The sequence below is a fragment of the Portunus trituberculatus genome, chromosome 19 (genome assembly GCF_017591435.1).
Source record: "Portunus trituberculatus isolate SZX2019 chromosome 19, ASM1759143v1, whole genome shotgun sequence".
In the NCBI taxonomy this organism is placed as follows: domain Eukaryota; kingdom Metazoa; phylum Arthropoda; class Malacostraca; order Decapoda; family Portunidae; genus Portunus; species Portunus trituberculatus.
The window spans coordinates 10,392,882-10,413,454 of record NC_059273.1 but is presented as its reverse complement, the minus strand read 5'-3'; the positions used below and the strand labels follow the sequence as shown (position 1 = coordinate 10,413,454).

The window sequence follows — 20,573 nt, the reverse complement described above, 5'->3', positions numbered from 1 at the left end:
ATATATATAATTGTTCAAAGGGAGTGACAGAAGAGTGAACCGCGCTCATCGCCGGCAGGAAAGTGACATGTGACAGAACAGCTGAGGCGTTGCTGATTCTGAAATCCCACATTTAATAAAGTAGATATCATTAAATAAACTTATAGATGAAAAACTTTCTTTTTGTTCTGATACTGAAGTTAAAATTACAGAAATAGTAGATAAACCATGAAAATAACTCCACTGCAAACGCGTTTAATCTGTGATTCATGTAATATGTACAAAAGCTTATTTACTAAATCTTTTACAAAGAAATATATGAACTTGATTCCACGACACAGAGCTGGTAGTGTTTGTGACTTCTTTGTGTGCAATTGTTGATGTCTATGATCACCAGTCTGTCTACTACAGTATAATAATAATAATAATGATAATAATAATAATAATAATAATAATAATAATAATAATAATAATAATAATAATAGTAACAATAATAAAAACGATTGAATATATAATTTAAACAACAACTATGAAAATGTTGAAGACAAATATCTCTTTTCACATTATAAGACATGCGAACATGGCAACACCCACGTGAGATGGAAAGAGTTCCTGGGAAACTCAATGATTCTGTAACTCTGTTATCTGCAACACACACGCAAGAGTTGTTTGCTGAAATCGTTTTGGTTTTTTATCCTCTTTGGACATTCCAAGGACATTCAACGCTGGGAAAATTTGTACAGTGTATTCCAAGGAGGCAAAATCCCGGGATGCGACAAATTTACCAGTCACAACCTTAAATCACAATAAAAATATTGCGATACAAATGCAAAGCAAAGCAATATTTTCTCCAGGAAAGACAGTCAGCCCCGCTGCTTCACACTGCCAAGTATTCTCTCTCTCTCTCTCTCTCTCTCTCTCTCTCTCTCTCTCTCTCTCTCTCTCTCTCTCTCTCTCTCTCTCTCTCTCTCTCTATATATATATATATATATATATATATATATATATATTGATAGATAGATGGATAGATGGATATAAACTGCATCCACAACCTGCAAGTATCATCACTGCGGCAGAAAGCGTCATACACAATTTTCACTTTCCCGAGGATGGAACAACAAATCATTCCATGATTCATTTGCTGCGTTGCAAAAGCGACGCCTGATGTGTGTCACCACTGATTCATCGCTACGGGGAGAGTAATCGATACCAAATATCGGGAAGGAAGCAATACAGACATCCTCCCTAGTCCAGAATTTCCCAGAAACCGTGAAGCGAAGGGCCACCCGCACCACGCGGGCCTCCTGGGGCCTCTCGGCAGCCTGCAATACTCATCATCTATCAATATTCAAGGAAGACAGAAAATAATCTACGTAGTTTTCTTTGGAAAAGACTTCGTGAACCAAAAGGAAAAAAATGGTTTTGAAATTATAAAGAAGAAATAGTGGGGATCGTGTGAGATTATTTCTTCCTATAAAATTCTACGAACAAAGAGGTTCCAGAAATACCATTTACGGCCAATGCGGCCGTATCACATCTTTCCGTTCAAGGAAGAATAAGTGCACCGCCTGGCCGGCCACGAGGTGTGCGTATTACGGAGCTCAGTAACACATAATGCAATAACATGTTAAGCCACAAACAAATTCTGGATCTCTGAATCTCTCTCTCTCTCTCTCTCTCTCTCACACACACACACACAGAGAACATTGACCCAGGGCATCATATTCTAATGTAATGGGTGATGCGCCAACACATTAATACTGACATCTACTAATTTATGCAGACAACAAAGAATTATGGTACACCTGTAAAATATGCTCGGTAATGCTATTGGAATACATCAAGCGAGGGTTTTCAAGGAATGTTTAAAGTTTGTGAGTTAATAATATCCCTTTTGTTTAGTAGTGCCTTTCCTCCATCAAACCAGGAAAAGAGAAAATTTCAGTTTTACCATATTACATTACTTCTTTGTAAACGTTACTGTGTTACAATGACATTTCTGTGGAGTCTCCGCCTCTAGTGGCCAGAAATAGCAGCAAAAGGCTTCGCTTTGGGATTTTCCACTGAGGCCTTGACTATGCGTGGGAAATGTGTCGCGGAGAATATCACCATGCTCCAAGACGCCCCACGCATCGCATGCATGTGTTTAAGGCGCGTGCTGAACGCATAGCCAACCGGCCACCATTAGTTATCATCACTACAATAACTATATCTCTACTACACGAGAAAGAAAGACAAAACTGAGGCCAGGCTTTGCTAGTCCGTCACTTAGACCTACCACTCAGTGTTGTAGTTGTAGTGGTTTTGTTGGGTGACAAAGAGCCTTCCAGACAGCCTGGAGTTGGTTAAGACTCCAGCTCCAACCTGCACTCGTCTTATTTGCACGATTTACATAGAAATAATTTTTCTACCGAGGTGCTCACCTCACGGAGGGTGAGAACAATAGCAGGAGTGGTTTGAACCATGGATTTCACCGGCGGAGAAATTTGCGCTGCCGAAGAAGATTGGGACGCCATTGTGCCCGCGCCGCTAGACAGCGCCGTCATGGAGGAGGACGAGAAGCGCGCGGGCTGCGGCTGCCTCCACCTCTTGCGACGCCTCTTCCGTAGGAAGAGGAAGAGCAAGAGGACGAAAAACACCATAAGTAAAGTAAATGTAACTTTTGAAATCAGTAAAACAAAAGAAGAAAAGGAAAAGGGGAGCGTAGAAAGCGAACAGCATGTCACTCGAGCCATTGTGCACGTCGATGCAGTGCAGGACGAGGGCGAGGAGCACACCGCGGAGGTCCAGGAGAGTAAAGAGGAGCTGAAAGCAGACTCCTCAGAATGGATGGAGCCACAGGTAGAGGGAGAGGTGCACAGCGAGGACCTCCTGGAGAGAGCAGGAGAGGAACCAGAGGATCAGAAAAAGGAGAAGGAAGAAGGAGAGGTGAAGGCGGCCGTCGGCGAGGACCTGGAGGCCGCCAAGGAGGGCTGGACGGTGGTCCGTACTAGGAGGAAAAGAAGGCACAAGAAGGTGCAGGCGCTGCCTGCCGTGCCTGAGAGGAAGCCTGCCGTTGAGGATCAGGCTCCTCGTCCCCCGCAGGCTAAGGCAGCGCCTTGCAGAGAGGGAAAGAACGGGCCCGCGAAGCAGAGCGCGCGGCCCGCCGTGCCTGAGAGGAAGCCTGCCGCTAAGCAGCAGGCTCCTCGTGTCCCCCAGGCCAGGGCTGCGCCTCACAGGAAGAGGCAGGAAGGGTCTGGGACGCAGCGCGCGCCCAACAGTGTGCGCTGCTCTTGGGAGGAGAAGGTGGCGGAGGCCGCGGTGCCCGTGGCGCCTTCCATGCGGCGCTGCATTGTCGGGCCGCGCGGCGCCACCCTCCGGCAGGTCCACCAGCAGTTTGCTGGAGTGCGAGTGACGGTGCCGCCCCCCAAGGACACCGTCACCGCCACCGTCAGGGTGCGCGGCCCCCCCAGGCAAGTCACCGCAGCCGTGGCGCACCTGAAGGGCCTGCTGCACGAGGCGGAGGTGATCGAGGCCTGGGTGGCAGTGGCGCCCCACCAGCGGGGTCACGTGGTGGGCCACCGCGGCATCACCGTCAGGGAGCTGCAGCAGCAGTTTCCTGACGTGTCTTTGACGGTCCCTCCAGCAGGAGACCTCGAGTCCCACAGCGTCCTGCTGAAGGGGCCCCGCAGCCAGGTGCTGGGCACCGAGGCCTTCCTCCAGGCCCGCCTGCAGGCCGCCCACACCGACACCCGCCGGGCCCGCACCTCCCGGCGCCAAGCCCATGCCCACATGCCAGCCCGACAGCCAACAGTGATGAATGTGCGTAAATGAACTGAACATGACCCCGTGACCTCTAACCTCGTCCTGACAATGCAGAGTCAAACAAATGAAATATAAAATATATAAATAAAAAATAAAATAAGACGTCATTACGTAGTTTACATTTAAATTTGAAAAAAAAAGAATTATATAAAAAAAAAAAAATTCTATCGTAATAGTTTATAAATAATGGCATATTAGTATATACAGCTCGGGTGAATTATTAATAATATAATGATTGACTGCCTCTGTTAAGTAAAATAGAACAGAAAGGCTTTGGAAAACGAGACAATAGTATGGATAACTTAAATCTATTACAGAAACTAATAAGCAGAAATGAAATAAGTAGAAATAAAGGTAAATATATGCGAAAAGCGCAATTTGATCAATCGTAGTAATACAAATTTGATCGACAAATAAACACACACACATACACACACACACACAGAAAATGACACGTGGCGTTTAATGATAAAGTAAATAGAATAAGTTTGTTGAGTGCAGCGAATCGTTACGGTATTTGATTGTCTCTGATGGATGAAACAAAGTCAGCCTAGCTTTATGAGCTCACGTCAGCCAGTACAGGAAATAATCTCTCTGAAGCGTCAGGTCGTCACCTCAGTGGACTTGAAAGACGATGAATTAATTACATAAGTACCTGTCCACAACCACTCGTGTTTCTTATTTAATCATTACTACTACTACTACTACTACTACTACTACTACTACTACTACTACGACTACTACTACTACTACTACTGCTACTACTACTACTAATGATAATACTAATATTTATACTTCTTCTACTACTATTACTATTGCTACTACTGCTACTACTACTACTACTACTATCATTAAACAATTCCTTCCTACTTCTCTTTAATCATCTTCCTCTAGTCTAGTACACAAGTCTGTTTAATATGCATAACTGAGGAAAACAAATGACTGCAGAGTTTCGTCCAATTAACCAAAGTGGACTCCCTTGGCTCGTGTTGGATTTCTCTCTCTCTCTCTCTCTCTCTCTCTCTCTCTCTCTCTCTCTCTCTCTCTCTCTCTCTCTCTCTCGTTTGGTGTATGTTTCTTATTATTTTGATATGTATTACGTGTATTTATATCCTGATTGAGAGAGAGAGAGAGAGAGAGAGAGAGAGAGAGAGAGAGAGAGAGAGAGAGAGAGAGAGAGAGAGAGAGAGAGAGAGAGAGAGAGAGAGAGAGAGAGAGAGAGAGAGAGATATTAAGTGGAAATGTAGGTACGAAAACTTTATGAAATTTTAACAAGCGTGTGGAAGACTTTGATATTCTATAAATCGTATTAAGATTTCAAAGGACACATCAACTCTCTATTTTATTTCTGTTCTTTCCTCTTTCCTCTCCCTGTCTTCTTTTCCCTCGTATTTCATCTCCTTTCGTTTCCTTCTCTCTCTCTCTCTCTCTCTCTCTCTCTCGGTATTTTTCTTTCTTTCCTTTCTTTATTCGGACACGCTCTTTATGTAGCTATATGTGATTACAGAAGACACGCATTTGAAACCATTGTAATCCATGCGTTTATTGTAATTACAAAGTGTTCATTGTAATTTGCGTAATAACCACTTTGGTGGATAATAAAAAATCTGAATCTGAATCTGACTCTCTCTCTCTCTCTCTCTCTCTCTCTCTCTCTCTCTCTCTCTCTCTCTCAATTTCCTTATACGTATCGGTAGGGAAGGTGAGGTGTAAACGTGAATAAGTAACGCATGACCTAATACCTTAATAAACCTCTTAGTTCGTGTACTCTTCGCTTAAGGAAAGGCGCTCTCATTATGAAGAAAAATCACCGCCTTGCTCTTTCTTCCTCCCTTCCACCAACCCGCCCGCCCCGTCCCTCTCCTCTACTTCCCCCCAATCTGTGTACCTTAACCTTCACCTCACCTTCCTTGTAAACTGCCGGTGAAAACATATACATTATCCATCAGCAGTTTACGTTGCTCTCTCTCTCTCTCTCTCTCTCTCTCTCTCTCTCTCTCTCTCTCTCTCTCTCTCTCTGTCTCACATGGTAATCACCGTTTTCTTTTTCCCTTCATCTCCCTCTATGCTTTTTTCCTAAAGACTCTCTCTCTCTCTCTCTTCTCTCTCTCATTTTTTTTTAAACCATGTGGGCTTTTCACCGGAATTTATGGGCTATTTGGGTACTGTTTGGGGTACCACCTATCTGAAAGTCCATCCGCTAGGAAACCGTTGCCCCGAGTGAGGAAGCCCAACCTACACTCGGATCGTGGACAGGATTCGAACCCGTGCGCTTGGAGACCCCTCGGACCACAAAGCACTCATGGTTCCACTGTACCACGGCGGCCCTCTCTCTCTCTCTCTCTGACGGTAACAGTAATGGTGGTCGCAGTGTCAGTGATGCCATTACCTAATACGATTACCCAGAGCGGAGTGGTGCAGAGAGCTAGTGATATTCATGATGGCAGTAATTATGATAAATGCGCCAGTGACAGTGGTAATGGCAACACTAATGATTCACCTCACCAAGACCGACACAGGGGGAAATGTGCGTGAAGAGATTGTGGTGGTGGTGGTGGTGGTGGTGGTGTTGGTGGTGGTGGTGGTGGTGGTGGTGGTGCATGGTGGTGATAGTGGTAGTGATGATGGGTATTAAATCATAAAAAGTGATGATTCTGTCTCTCTTTTCTCACTCTCTCTCTCTCTCTCTCTCTCTCTCTCTCTCTCTCTCTCTCTCTCTCTCTCTCTCTCTCTCTCTCTCTCTCTCTCTCTCTCTCGTCGTCTCTTTATGCAGGTAATGATGAGATGGTGAAATAATTTTTTTCACCCATAATGGACGTACCAAGTTTACTACAAAATAATTTATCGTCCTTTCCTTTTATCACTACTAACAACTGCTTTTTCCACGGCTTCTCTTTTCCCTCTTCCTCCTCCTTCTCCTCTCCTCTTCCTCTTTCTCTTGCAGACCCTGAGCCTTGAACACCTTGTCTTACCTGAATCTTCTATCTCCAGACGCTCCAACAGCCACTCGATGAGGTCGTATCCTGGAAGAAAAGAACAACAACACTTAGTACACATGTCAATAGTCACAGGTGCATTACACTCGTGATACATTAACACTGCCGCGCTCAGCTCTTGCACACGAGTCCGAAATTGCCATTCATAAAATTTACTCGAAGAAAAGTGTGAAAAATGCAATTCCATTCCATTCACTCATTTGCATGGGGAAAAATTGTCGTTGTTTGTTATACGCGCACAAAAGAGAAATAGCTGAACGTGTCAGAGAGCAGGTAAGGAAAAAGGTCCCAGTGCAGCAAGGACGGTGGAGTAGCAGCTCTAGGGGCGCGGCGCGTCGCGGCCTGAGGCACCTTGCTCGTCAGCGCCAGACACTTCTACATCTGGCCGCTCCCACCATCTTCATTAACCTGCCTCTTTAAAAAGGACTAAGTCTGGGATCAAGGCACTTGTGAGTGGGGCGGTAATTAAGGCGGCAGCAGGTGACATAGTCAAAGCAGCGCCCTTGCCTGCCTAGCCAAGCACCTTTCCAGAGGGGCGGCGCGGCGCAATATTAACGAAAAAGTATTAGCCGCCATTAACAAAGAGCTTGCCCGTCGCGCTTTGGAAGAGGAGGAGGAGGAGGAGGAGGAGGAGGAGGAGGAGGAGGAGGAGGAGGAGGAGGAGGAGGAGGAGGAGGAGGAGAGGAGGTTAGGAGGAGGAGGAGGAGGAGGAGAAATAAACTTGACAAAGAAGACATAAGTGAAAAAGTATAACAAGAGGGAGGAGGAGAAGGAGGAGGAGGAGGAGGAGGAGGAGGAGGAGGAGGAGGAGGAGGAGGAGGAGGAGGAGGAGGAGGAGGAGGAGGACGACGACGACGACGACGACGACGACGACGACGTAAAAGAAGAAGAAGAGAAAGAAGAAGAAGAAGAAGAAGAAGAAGAAGAAGAAGAAGAAGAAGAAGAAGAAGAAGAAGAGAAAGAAATCCGTAACGAGAAAATCAAAAGTAAAATAAAAAAAGAAATCAGTTATAAATTAATTCCAACCAGACAACCTGCTACTTTCCCGCACACAACGCACCACTCTTCACCTTCAAACTCACAGTAGTAATTCTCACGCACATAATAGATAAGCCTCCTAATGGTGTACAACGCAGCTAGTCGTAAAGCAATTTCCACATATATGATGCTCTTCTACCCTCGTACTATCAACTAAATGAAAAGTGACATGACGCTCTCGTAGAGTTTATTTTTCCTCGCAGCTCTAAACGAGTCTATAATTTTGATCAGTAAATGGGTAAACCTTTTCTTTAATTCCACCTCACTTTCCGTTTTCTCTCAGTTTAAAGTCCTTTGATCTGCTGTTACGCTTACAAACTGAACAACAGGTAGATTTCAAGCAGGTGAGGGGAATCGAAATCGTTAATCGCAGTGGGAGTAACTCAACTTGTTCACAATTGTACCATGGGAGGCAGAGAGCAGCGAGGGCGCTCACACTCACACATCACGCCCACTAAGGTCCATCTTGAGTCTCGCGGAGGTAATCTGCATATCACGTATTGCAATTTCCGAATCGCTTAGGCCAATTTTCGAGTTTCATTTAAATTTGCCACCACTTACATTTCAGGAATTCTATTTTACGTACAGAGAGGAATGGAGCAAACCTCTAAACTGCTAGGTAGGCAATTATTTCTGTGTGTGTGTGTGTGTGTGTGTGTGTTTACGCTTTTTATTTATAACATTATCTTCTTATAAAACTCAAATTTGCTATTATTAACCCCTTCAGTACCAAGAAGCGTTTCCATATTCATTCTGGTTACTATCTGGTGATTATATACAACTTCAAAGACTTATTTGGGGAATTACAGTAGTGAAGACTTGGCCATTAATTTTCTCAACACCATAGATCCTTCCTGATGTCAATAAAATCGTCTAATCATGCACAAAACTCATGATATAACTCCGTCCCAGTACTGAAGGGGTTAAAATAATTTCTCTACATACACTAAAAAATAATATAGGTAATCAAATCAGTGTTCCTTTTACATTCCCTCTAGGCAACTTAAATAGTGATGTTGCATTAAATATTTGTACCTGGGTTGTACGAGACCTTCATAACTGGCATTAGCTACATTGCATTTCTGTTGATGTGCTGACGTGTTAGTGAGTGGATGATATGTTCTGCTATCTCCGTGTTACGTTAATGTGAGAGCGTATCGGTGAACTGTGTCTGTCGGTGTGTCGGAGCGCAGTGTTATTATGCTGGTACGCTGTTGTGTCAATGTTGTTATGCTAAATGTACAACACAGTATTCCAGAGCCAGCGATGTTATCAGCATATATCCTCCGATCCAGTGCAGTTTATGAGTCGTACATGATTGCCTGTGTTATCTGATTTTGTAATCCAATCAGAGCAAATATTTTTGTGTCTATATGCATTGCTGAAACTACATACAAATCAACAATAATAATTGATAACATAAGTTTGTTCCCAGACTCTCTTAAAATTGTACATCTATTCTACATTAATAAGCATAGTGTCAGTTCACTGAGTATTTCTAGCGTGTGTGTGTGTGTGTGTGTGTGTGTGTGTGTGTGTGTGTGTGTGTGTTTCACTGTTTGATCTCCTGCAGTCTCTGACGAGACAGCCAGACGTTACCCTACGGAACGAGCTCAGAGCTCATTGTTTCCGATCTTCGGATAGGCCTGAGACCAGGCACCCACCACACACCGGGAAAACAAGGTCACAACTCCTCGATTTACATCCCGTACCTACTCACTGCTAGGTGAACAGGGGCTACACGTGAAAGGAGACACACCCAAATATCTCCACCCGGCCGGGGAATCGAACCCTGGTCTTCTGGCTTGTGAAGCCAGCGCTCTAACCACTGAGCTACCGGGCGTGTGTGTGTGTGTGTGTGTGTGTGTGTGTGTGTGTGTGTGTGTGTGTGTGTGTGTGTGTGTGTGTGTGTGTGTGTGTGTGTATGTGTGTGTGTGTGTGTGTGTGTGTGTGTGTGTGTTTAGGTAGTAATCACATGTAATCAGGTCTTGGCAGTGTAATGGTCAATCAGTTTCCTCAACAAGCTCTCATTAAAAAGCCGCTTTGATTTAGGAGGAATAAATATTTTCTCCCATAAGCTTACTGATATTTTTCTGGATATTTCACCATTTGATTTTTTTTTTCATAATTCTTAATAAGGACGTGGCTCTTCTGCTCATCATATTTGTAATGTTAGATGGTTACTTAAATCCAGTCTGCCTTGCCACTCCATCATTTACCAGCATTTTATTACGTTCATTAGTACATTACTCCGTTCCCTGCTCCGTATTTCATGAGGCTTTCCTGGATCAATTAGCGAGCCAGTGTTTCTCGCAACCTTCCCCCTTCCTTTGGTGTGTGGCGGCGTCGTTCGTGAGAGAAACAGGGGCATAAAAACCCATCAGCTTCTCCCGCTGGAAAATTGCGTTTCATCGGCCCATTTCTTTTCCATCCCTGGCCCGCATGCTAATCTTGAAGAGAAATTTTGTTGGCTCAACCTGTTTTTTTAATTTTTTTATTCAGTATCTGTCTAACTGTGTATATTTCCCTGTTTGAATTCTGTTTGTTTTCCTGTCTGTTGATTTCTTTGTTTACCTGTTGCTTTTTCTATCCGTTTGTCTGTATGTCTGTCTTTCTATCTATCTGTTTATCTGTCTGTCTGTCGGTCTGTCTGTCTATGTCTGTCTGTCTGTCTGTCTGTCTGTCTGTCTGTCTGTCTGTCTGTCTGTCTGTCCGTCTCTCTCTCTCTCTCTCTCTCTCTCTCTCTCTCTCTCTCTCTCTCTCTCTCTCTCTCTCTCTCTCTCTCTCTCTCTCTCTCTCTCTCTCTCTCTCTCTCTCTCTCTCTCTCTCTCTCTGCAGCCAAGCAAACTGTTCCTCTTGAATTAATTTACACTGAACAATTCCATGATTTACGAAGACAAGTTAGTTGCAGGAAGGTGAGGGAGCGAGCACCACACACACCGCGGGCTGAAGCGACCCGTGGCGTGACTGAAAAATTATCGCCCCACACAAAACCTTCGCTAAGCTTTTGAAACAATGCCTCACTCTTTATGACCTCTGCTTGTCTGTATTTATCTTATCTTTTATCTTCTCTTTTTTTCCTTTATGTGTCTCTCTGTTTGCTTGTTTCAGTTCGTTTGCCTATCTGTCTCTTTGTTTGTATGTCTGTTTGCTTGTCTGTCTGTCCACCACCCACCACAAACCAGTACTCTCAATCATTCATACCTTTCTCTGGTAAACTCGTGAATTCCCTGCCTGCTTCTGTATTTCCATCTTCCTACGACTTGACTTCTTTTAAGAGGGAGGTTTCAAGACATTTAGTCCCAGCGTTTTGGTAACTCTATTATTCTTTTAGGAAACTGGCAATCAAGTGGGCCTTTTTTAATTTTTTCATTTGCCCTTGACCAGCTTCCCCTTTTCCATAAAAAAAGGCAAATTAGCGCTGTACAAGTTCCAACAAGGTTCAGGAAAAACTCAGAGCAACGCAGGAAAAAGACGAAACTCTCCCCTGCGTGAGTAAAGGTATTGATACTCTGCCTCAGAACATCCTGGAATGGTCTTAGGCAAAGCGGATCACATCAATCGCCGCCAAACGCTGAATCATTACATCCACCCTCACTGGGGCTTGTCTCGGGATTCACCACCTTTAAGACCAGAGGTAAGGAGGGGCTGGGGGGAGGACACGTGCCAAAACCTCTGTGCCCTGGCGTGTTGGGATGAGAGAGAGTGACTGCATGCACCGAGGCGTGTGTCGACGTGTAGCGTGGATATAGATAGATAAATAAATAGATAGATAGGTAGATAAATAGATATAGATAGATAGTCAGAGAGAGAGAGAGAGAGAGAGAGAGAGAGAGAGAGAGAGAGAGAGAGAGAGAGAGAGAGAGAGAGAGAGAGAGAGAGAGAGAGAGAGAGAGAGAGAGAGAGAGAGAGAGAGAGAGAGAGAGAGAGAGAGAGAGAGAAATATAAAAGAATCACATGAAAGACCACCTATCCCAGTTACATATGGGGAAGGTACGGTTAAGTTATATTGCAGTAAGTTAATCTTGCTTAGGCTAGGTTTGGACACGTAAGGTTAGATAAGATTAGACTTGAGAACCTAAACTGACACAACCTTTCTCAGCTCAACCCTGAAGTAACCAGATTGGCTGAAGTATGTGTGATTTAGGAGAAGAGTATTGGCCGCAAGTTAAGAGGCAGCAGCGTTGTGGCATGCGAGGCAGGCAGTGAGGTGAGCGACGTGCTGGTGGCTAATTTCAAGAGTCCGTCACTCACTCACCCTTAAACATAGAAGACTGCTCGCTGCGAACCAAACACGTAGGTGTGGCAACAGCCGCCACAAGGGACGGCGACGCTGTAAAAATAAGAGAGGAAAGGTAGCGTTGAGGGAGCCAGTGGGCGTGAATTGCGGGACGGAGCTGCTAGGGGCGGAGTCCACTGTGTCCGTGACGGTGTGTGCGTGTGTGGCGAAGGGCGCTCACCTTGCACACGAGAGAGAGAGAGAGAGAGAGAGAGAGAGAGAGAGAGAGAGAGAGAGAGAGAGAGAGAGAGAGAGAGAGAGAGAGAGAGAGAGAGAGAGAGAGAGCAATACCAATGAATTACTCTTATTCATCACCAGTACTCATACATACGCGTCTTCTCAGCGGGCACTTCATAATAGCCAATCTTCTCCGTGTGTGGCAAAGTGCTGACGGAAACCAAGAGAACCTGCCAACCATAATGAGAGTCTGAGATAAGCAAACAGACAGCGGCCAGTCACCAAACACTCCGGAGATTGAGAGGACGACAGAAGCTTCTCTCTGATCTGCCACGCGTTCCCCATGACAGCTTTCCAGGGATTACAATGCCGAAGAGTTCCTACAGTATGTTATTTAGTCCTTTCAATGTCATGATGCGTTTTCATATTCATTCTGGTTACTATTTAGCGATTTTATAGAGCTTCAGAAACTTATGTGGCGATTAGAATAGTGAAAACTCTGGCCATTAATCTTCTGTCCTCCATAAAATCTTTCTAATGTAAATAAAATCGTCTAATCACACCCAAACTTAAGGTAAAATTAGCTTCCAGTACTGAAGGAGTTAAGGACACAGTATCTCCCTATTCCACTACACCATAAGACACAATGTAAAGAAAAGATAATCTGACATGTTGAATAGTGACGTCACGCCCTACACTTCTATCAGGAAAGGAAGATAATTCGGTAACAATTTTACGACTAGGTAAGGTACAGGTCTGGTGAATTTCTCTTCTCATCACAACTGCCACCTCATCTAAAATTTCTTGCTCTTTTCCCCATTATAGCTAATCAGAATGGCTTTTAACCCTGCCATCTTTTCCTTTTCTGTACGATTTCTTGTCATCTTTCCTTTCTTAATTTCAACTCCTTAATCAAACTTTCGGGGAAAAACGCAACCATGAACAAAAGTAGTTTCTTCCTCCCTCTCTCCCTCTCTTCCATCCACTTCACTTAATTATGCCAGATGTTAAATTTCTTCATGATTTTTTTCCCTCCCTGACTTTCATCCTTGAAAAGTTCACGAAGCTGGCTCACTCCCTCCACTGATGTCAGTCTCAACACTGTGACACCGTGATAACACCAACCCTCCTGGCTTGTCTATTGCTTTTGATTGCCGTTCACTCACTCAGCACAGCGCTCCTTCAACGAGACTTCCTATGTGCTTAGTTTCCGTCTTTCTAAAGCTTTTCAGTCTGTCGTCAATAAATGTTTCTTAATGCTGGATATCGATAATATGTCTAGTACTCTCGTTTTCATATTTTCAATTTACTGTTAAAGGTTTTCAATTGTGTTGTGTAGTTGCTCCACAATCCATCTATAAATTTCTAATGAGCTTTTACTTCCAATCAGTCCTTTATACTTTTATGCAAATATGACTGATATTAAGTCTTTCCAGATATTTCTGAACAGGTCGGTGGGAACATGGAGGTCTTCCCGACATCAAAAGTTTTTTTTTTTTTTTAATTAGCTACAACTTTATGGACCGCCATTTCCTCTTCTTGATTAAGTCTTTACCTTACTTTTCCTCTTCTAGTTATTTCTTTCTTATGACGGTAGTCAAAACTTTTAATCTAGAATTTATAATTCAATATTCATATTGCAATTCTCGTAAGATAACTTTCATACATATGTTTGTGAAGCACTGTGAACTGTCTCCATCAATATACTGATATGTCCTCCCTTCTCAAATGTACCTATAGTCTGCACATACAGGCAGGCGGTGTGTACTGCGTCGTGGATTACGCTTCGTGTGTATGGAGGGAGGAATTCCCACAGCGCACTCAGCATGACAGAATGCGTCTTGTCTCTGTTTTTTTCTATATCAATCTCTCCGTTTTCTTTTGAACACAGTCTTTGTGTGCCTGGCTCCACCAAGACCTACTCGCACACCCTCGGCTCTTGTGAGTCAATGTGCCACTTAAAACAAACAAAATTACACACATTTGTAAATCTTCCAAACCTGGCGTGGAAGCCTCAGCCGCCTCGCCTCCACGGTGCCTGACGAGCAAATTCTCTCAGCAATATTGGTTTTCCCATTAATGTTTTATCTTTTAATATGAAAAATTTCCTACGAATTAAATAGTTAGCGAAGGATAATTTCTAAGGGATTATTAATCGTAAATCCTTTCATAAATATGATAATGAATGGCAATAGAGTAAAGTGTTCTGCCTTTCCTGGTATGTATTTCACAGGCGAGGCCCAACAGGCTCTCCTTTTTCATCCTTGGCTGGCCTTCTTTGCATACAAATGGGAAAGACCAAGGAGTCTGCGGGAAAATATGAGAGTAAATTTTTCATTATTTTTTCTTATTTAGTACTTCTACTTTGATGTCCAAAACGCAGCAAGCAGAGCTTCGCTGACACCCTGATTAGAGATGCATCGACATACCAAAAGTAGTTTTGCGAAACTGAGGGTTAAGCAACGAAAGCAAAAACTACAAAAAAATTGTAATTCTGTTGTTTTGCAAGTTGTTGTGAAACGTTAGAGGTATAAAGATCAGAAAGTAAACAGCACAATGCTCTGTAACGCTATTTGACTTCACAGCCTCGTCCTAAGCACAGACACGCGGCGGTGTGGTGACAGGAGGGTACTGTGTTGTATAAAGTTAAGTATCTGTATTCATCTGTTCCTGGCAGGGGCTATGGTGGCTCCGTCGTGCAACGCTCAGGTCACCTTCTGAAAGCTGCGAGTTCGGTTGTGGTCCATGACAATTTCCGGGCGCTTTATCGCAAACCCCACTTGGCGCCATAACTCAATCACTATCCAATCTTTGACTTCCTCCTCGCCTCCCCTTCTGCTCCCTATTTGAGTCCTCGTCTCCTCGCACGCCAGCTTCTCTAGGAAAGGGGCTTATCTTGGCTGACTAATATTTATAAGAGTTGAATCCCGGCGGGCAAAGTACTAAGCCTCTTCCAGTAATCCTTAAAGAGAAACATTAGATCCCCGCCTCGACAAAGTGCTGCTTATGACGTGGTTCCTTCACGGAGCTTGTAAGTAGGACGTGAGACTGCTTAGAACGTGCATGAGCCTAGACGAGGAGTGCTTAGTGTGTTTGGTGCAAGGGAGGGGGCGCCGCTGCGAGTAAGAGAGGCGTGGGAGTTAGGGGGCGTGAAGTGCAATGGTGTGCGTGTGAACACAGCGGCGTGAGGACCGTGGTGTGTGTGTGTGTGTGTGTGTGTGTGTGTGTGTGTGTGTGTGTGTGTGTGTGTGTGTGTGTGTGTGTGTGTGTGTGTGTGTATGTGTGTGTGTGCAGCACGGCACATCAGTACAACCCAGTTATTTAGCATCAGCATTTCAGTGTTCAGGAGGTACAAAATGCTGCGTTACATGTGCATAAAATGTTGTCATGGAGATATTTACTGTGTTTCATCTCAACATTGATAATTCAGTAATAACAGCAACGCACACTGATGTTGATAAGGATGAGGTACGTACAACACCCTTCGAAAAACACAAAGCAAAACCACCACACCTGCACACACCTGAACAACACTTGATTCACGCTCTCGCATTCAAACTCTTCCAACACTTCCACACACACACCTGCACCTCGATCATGCTCAAGCAAACCAACACACCTTCCTCTAACGCCCACACCTTGAGAGAGACATCACCGCACCTTACCTACCTCAGCTCATCCTTCTCCCCGGAACAGTAACACCCACCAAGTAATAACAACCATCATGCTTCCCTCGTCAGTCTCGTCTGCTCGCCCTTCACCTCCATTACTCTAGCAGAGAACGGGGCCCACATCGTTCCCGCCGCCAGCAGGTTCTCTCGGAGGAAGGAAAACATTCTACACGAAGCACTGGGAAAGGGAACACGCTCGCCACTTTCTTTATGTTGCGTGTGTGTTCGTTCCTACACTCCCGCTGAGAAAAAGCGGTTCTACTCGCCAAACGCGGGGAGAAGTATACATTTCAAGCTTTCCTTTTGGGCGTTGCAATGTTGATAGTTACTCTCACGTTAAAGAAAGTTAAGTTTATTAAGACCGTTATACTGTTGAGCGGTATATTGAGATATACCTCTGTTGAATGAAAAAAAAAAGCTGCACTTTCCAGAAAAATAGAGGCAAAAAGATTTCAAATATTTTTCCTGGCGTTGCAGTGCTGAAAGTCGCCCACTAAGTTAGTTAGGTTACGTTAAATTAGTTAAGTTAGGTTAAGTTAGCTTCACATATATCAAGACTTCTCAAATAAACACGCCCAGTATTTTTCCCTAATTTATTTTTACTTCGAGACTTTCAACTGAGAACATTAAAACCTGTTCTTGTAGTTTTAATCGCCTTGGTTAAACAGGTTAGGAATACTGAAATGGGCAAAGTGGACGGCTGACTGGCTGGTTTGTGGTGTCCCTGGAGCCTGGTCGATGTTGTAAGGAAGGAAGTCACGAGGGCGGGAATAGGGAAGGTCAATATATGTACAGGGTCCATCACGGGTCGTGTGGGTGGTGAGGGGAGGGCCAGCGAGGAGGGGAGGCGTGGGTGAGGAAACAAAGGAGGCTGCTAAAGAAAGGAAAGGTAATGGGAACAGTATGAGAGAGAGAGAGAGAGAGAGAGAGAGAGAGAGAGAGAGAGAGAGAGAGAGAGAGAGAGAGAGAGAGAGAGAGAGAGAGAGAGAGAGAGAGAGAGAGAGAGAGAGAGAGAGAGAGAGAGAGAGAGAGAGAGAGAGAGAGAGTATAAAAAATAAGCACGAAAGAAACACAAATGAAACACACGAAATGAAAAAAAAAAAAAACAAGACCATAGAACACGAAGAACAAGAACAAGACCAGGAAAGGAAGAGAAGAGGAAAAAAAACAAGTCGTATTGACACACAAGAGACGAAGAAGGAGTGAGAGAGTGAAGAAAAAAGACAAGGGAGAGATGGAGTGAAGGGAGCAGAGAAAGAAAAGAGGAGTGAAGGGAAAAGAGTAAGGGAAGAGAAGAAGTGAAGAGAAAAGAGTAAGGGAAGAGAAAAAGTGAAGGGAACAGAGCAAGGGAAGAGGAGTGAAGGGAAGAAAGTAAAGGAAGTGGAGGTGAAGAGACTAAAATAAGGGAAGGGGAGTGAAGGAAACAGAGTAAGGAAAGAGGAGGTGAAGGGAACAGAGTAAAGGAAGAGAAGGTGAAAGGAAAAGAGTAAGGAAAGAGGAGTAAGGGGAACAGAGTAAGGGAAGAGGAGATGAAGGGAACAGAGTAATTCAGGGGGAGGTGAAGGGAACAGAGGGAGAAGAGGAGTGAAGGGAACAGAGAATGAGACGAGGAGGTGAAGGGAAAAGAGTAAGGGAAGAGGAAGTGAAGGGAAAAGAGTAAAAGAAGGGGAAGTGAAGGGAACAGAGCAGGCGTTACTCACCCATGAAGGCGGATGGGATGGAAGTAAGGAAGAGCTTCTGGCTTCGGATGGGCACCCCTGTTTCCGGGTCCTGCATCTCCTTCACTAGGGCCTCCATCTGCAGGGGAGGAAGGTGGGCAAGGAATTAGTCGGCTGGTAAAACACACACACACACACACACACACACACACACACACACACACACACACACACACACATATACTTGGGACACAAAAAATGTTAAAGAGAAGATATTTGAATGATATAAAAGTACGGTTTTCCCTCTAGACACACAGACACCTGTGAATGACCTAACAGAAGAGACAAGGCGCGCATGTCATCAAGAGAGAAAAAATTGTTCTCGGTAAATAAACGTAGATGATTGTCACGCAGCCAAAGAAATATATCTCAGATTGTGCACTGTGTAGCTTGTCAAATACCCTCACACACACACACACACACACACACACACACACACACACACACACACACACACACACACACACACACACACACACACACACACACACACACACACGTCCTGTTATTAATTGGAATATGCATCAAACAAGTAATCTGCGCCATGATGAATATATTACCGCAACACATCGACGCTCACCCAAAGCCCCGTAGCTCGTTCGTCGCGCCGTCCCCGCCTTCTGCTTTACGACCTCACTCCCTTGTTTATGACGGGAAGGGGAGTGGGTGGGTTCGCTCCAAACTCCCACCAGTGTTCCCTCGGCGCTCCTGGGCTTTACTAACTTTCCTTAAAGGTCATTGTAAAGCCTTGGAGCAATTGAACGCCGTCACACCCAGCGCACGCAGGGAGCAGCTCGTGACGGGTGGGAGTGGGAAAGTTAGACATACAGTGCACGAGTTACAATGGAAGTTAACTGACGCTTGAAAGCAATTAAAATTATACAACACATGACGAATGCTGAAATGAAACGCTCTCAACTCAAATAAAAGCAGTTGATATCAGTCTATATTGTCTACGAGGAACCCGAATCCTGACAGCCCGCCGACAGTCACAACAGGAACTACCTGACATTGCAGTGAAGGACGGTAACGTGTCACGGCTGTTACCAACCATGAAAAACGATCAGAGAATAAAATGAAAATCAGAACTTCTAAAACTTTCGTCATTGATGGACAATATTCGTTACATAGATGATAACAAAACCTCAACAATAACAATGAATCAAGCCATCCCCTTCCCCAACACTCTCTCTCTCTCTCTCTCTCTCTCTCACACACACACACACACACACACACACACACACACACACACACACACACACACACACACACACACACACCGGTAGTTCAGTGGTTAGAGCGCTGGCTTCACAAGCCAGAGGACCGGGGTTCGATTCCCCGGCCGGGTGGAGATATATGGGTGTGTCTCCTTTCACGTGTAGCCCCTGTTCACCTAGCAGTGAGTAGGTACGGGATGTAAATCGAGGAGTTGTGACCTTGTTGTCCCAGTGTGTGGTGTGTGCCTGGTCTCAGGCCTATCCGAAGATCGGAAATAATAAGCTCTGAGCTCGCTCCGTAGGGTAACGTCTGGCTGTCTCGTCAGAGACTGCAGCAGATCAAACAAACAGTGAAACACACACTAACAACTACCAATGTATATCGTAGTAGTGGTCAATGTAAATTTTCCGTGTGAACCACGCTCTGCCTGACAACCAAACACTCCCTCGCACTTTTAATTGCCTGAAAAGTGAGGCGCCGCACGTGCCCATTAACTGCTGTCACCCACATTGCTTCCTCAGTGACCGTGACAAAGACGCAATCTTTTTCACGCAACGTCACGTGAACACACACACACACACACACACACACACACACACACACACACACACACACACACACACACACACACACACACACACACACACACACACACACACACACACACACACACACACACACACACACAGGCACCTACACAGTCTAAGTCCCATCCAGATTGCCTGAGTCGAGGTTTTTTATTGTTAACTCTCTTGCTTCCAATCGGTCGTATCCTGATGAGACGCCCCGCTTTGACGCCGCCTCCTGTGCCCATCCCGGCAGACTCACAGGGACGTGGGCATACCAATAAGGCGAGTACACTTCATTTTTCTTCACTTGCGTTGCGGTGGCTTCGAGTGACGCTTGCTTTCACTTCATCTTAACCACACACATTTTTTATATCCAATCACACACGTGAACACACAATTTAAGGGCTCGAATCACATTTTCTTTTTTTCCAGCGACACACCTGAATAAAGACTCATCCAATTACAATCGTCTTCCAGCACGGGCGTGTGTGGACTGAGTGGAGGGAAAAGAGTACTAAAAGTCTCCAAACCCAGTCTTCGCTTCCCTTTTCACGTGGACCCTGCGTACCGGTCCCCTGCTCCCTCAAGGGATATAATTCCATCTGTGGTCTTTGGTGAGTCGCAACGCAGGACGAAGCAGGAATTATCCTCTTCGATGAGCCATGAAGGGCGATGTGGGGACAACCTTTCCTTTTACTGCAGTATAAAAAAGAGACGGTGACGCGTTTGTTTCCCCATTACATAACGGATTCCCTTTTCGTAACGTGGAAAGAGGCATGTCGCGTCATTATTCCACTTACGTAAGCTTTCATAACTCAAATCAATGGAAAAAAATAAATAAAAGGCGTCATTAATACGCCCAATTGACCTAATTCCTTCAGATTCGCCTCCTTGATGTGGATGCAGACAAAAGCCGTGAGGAAAGAGTAGCAGTAGCCTTCAGGACACGTACGATCGCACTCTGTGTCTGATGGGGACTGATGTCTATAGGTAGGGTGAACACAGCGGTGGTGGTAGTAGTGGTGGTGGTGGTAGTGGTATTAGTGGTGGTGGCAGAGATTAACCCAAACTTCCCTCACTACTTTGACTTCCGGGCGTGAGAAACACATGGCTGCCGACACGAA

The 20,573-nt window shown here is 44.8% G+C and overlaps 1 protein-coding gene across 15 annotated transcripts in view; it reads right to left on the bottom strand.

The window, feature by feature from the left end:
• Positions 1-20,573, bottom strand: part of LOC123506347 — a 313,494-nt gene that overhangs the window by 46,870 nt on the left and 246,051 nt on the right. For all 15 annotated transcript variants that reach the window (XM_045258357.1, XM_045258359.1, XM_045258358.1 and 12 more), the window contains 2 exons: positions 17,645-17,741; positions 6,756-6,806 (listed from right to left, as the gene is read on the bottom strand). In XM_045258357.1, the coding sequence (XP_045114292.1) occupies positions 6,756-6,806; positions 17,645-17,741 (148 nt within the window). The remainder of the gene's footprint in view (positions 1-6,755; positions 6,807-17,644; positions 17,742-20,573) is intronic.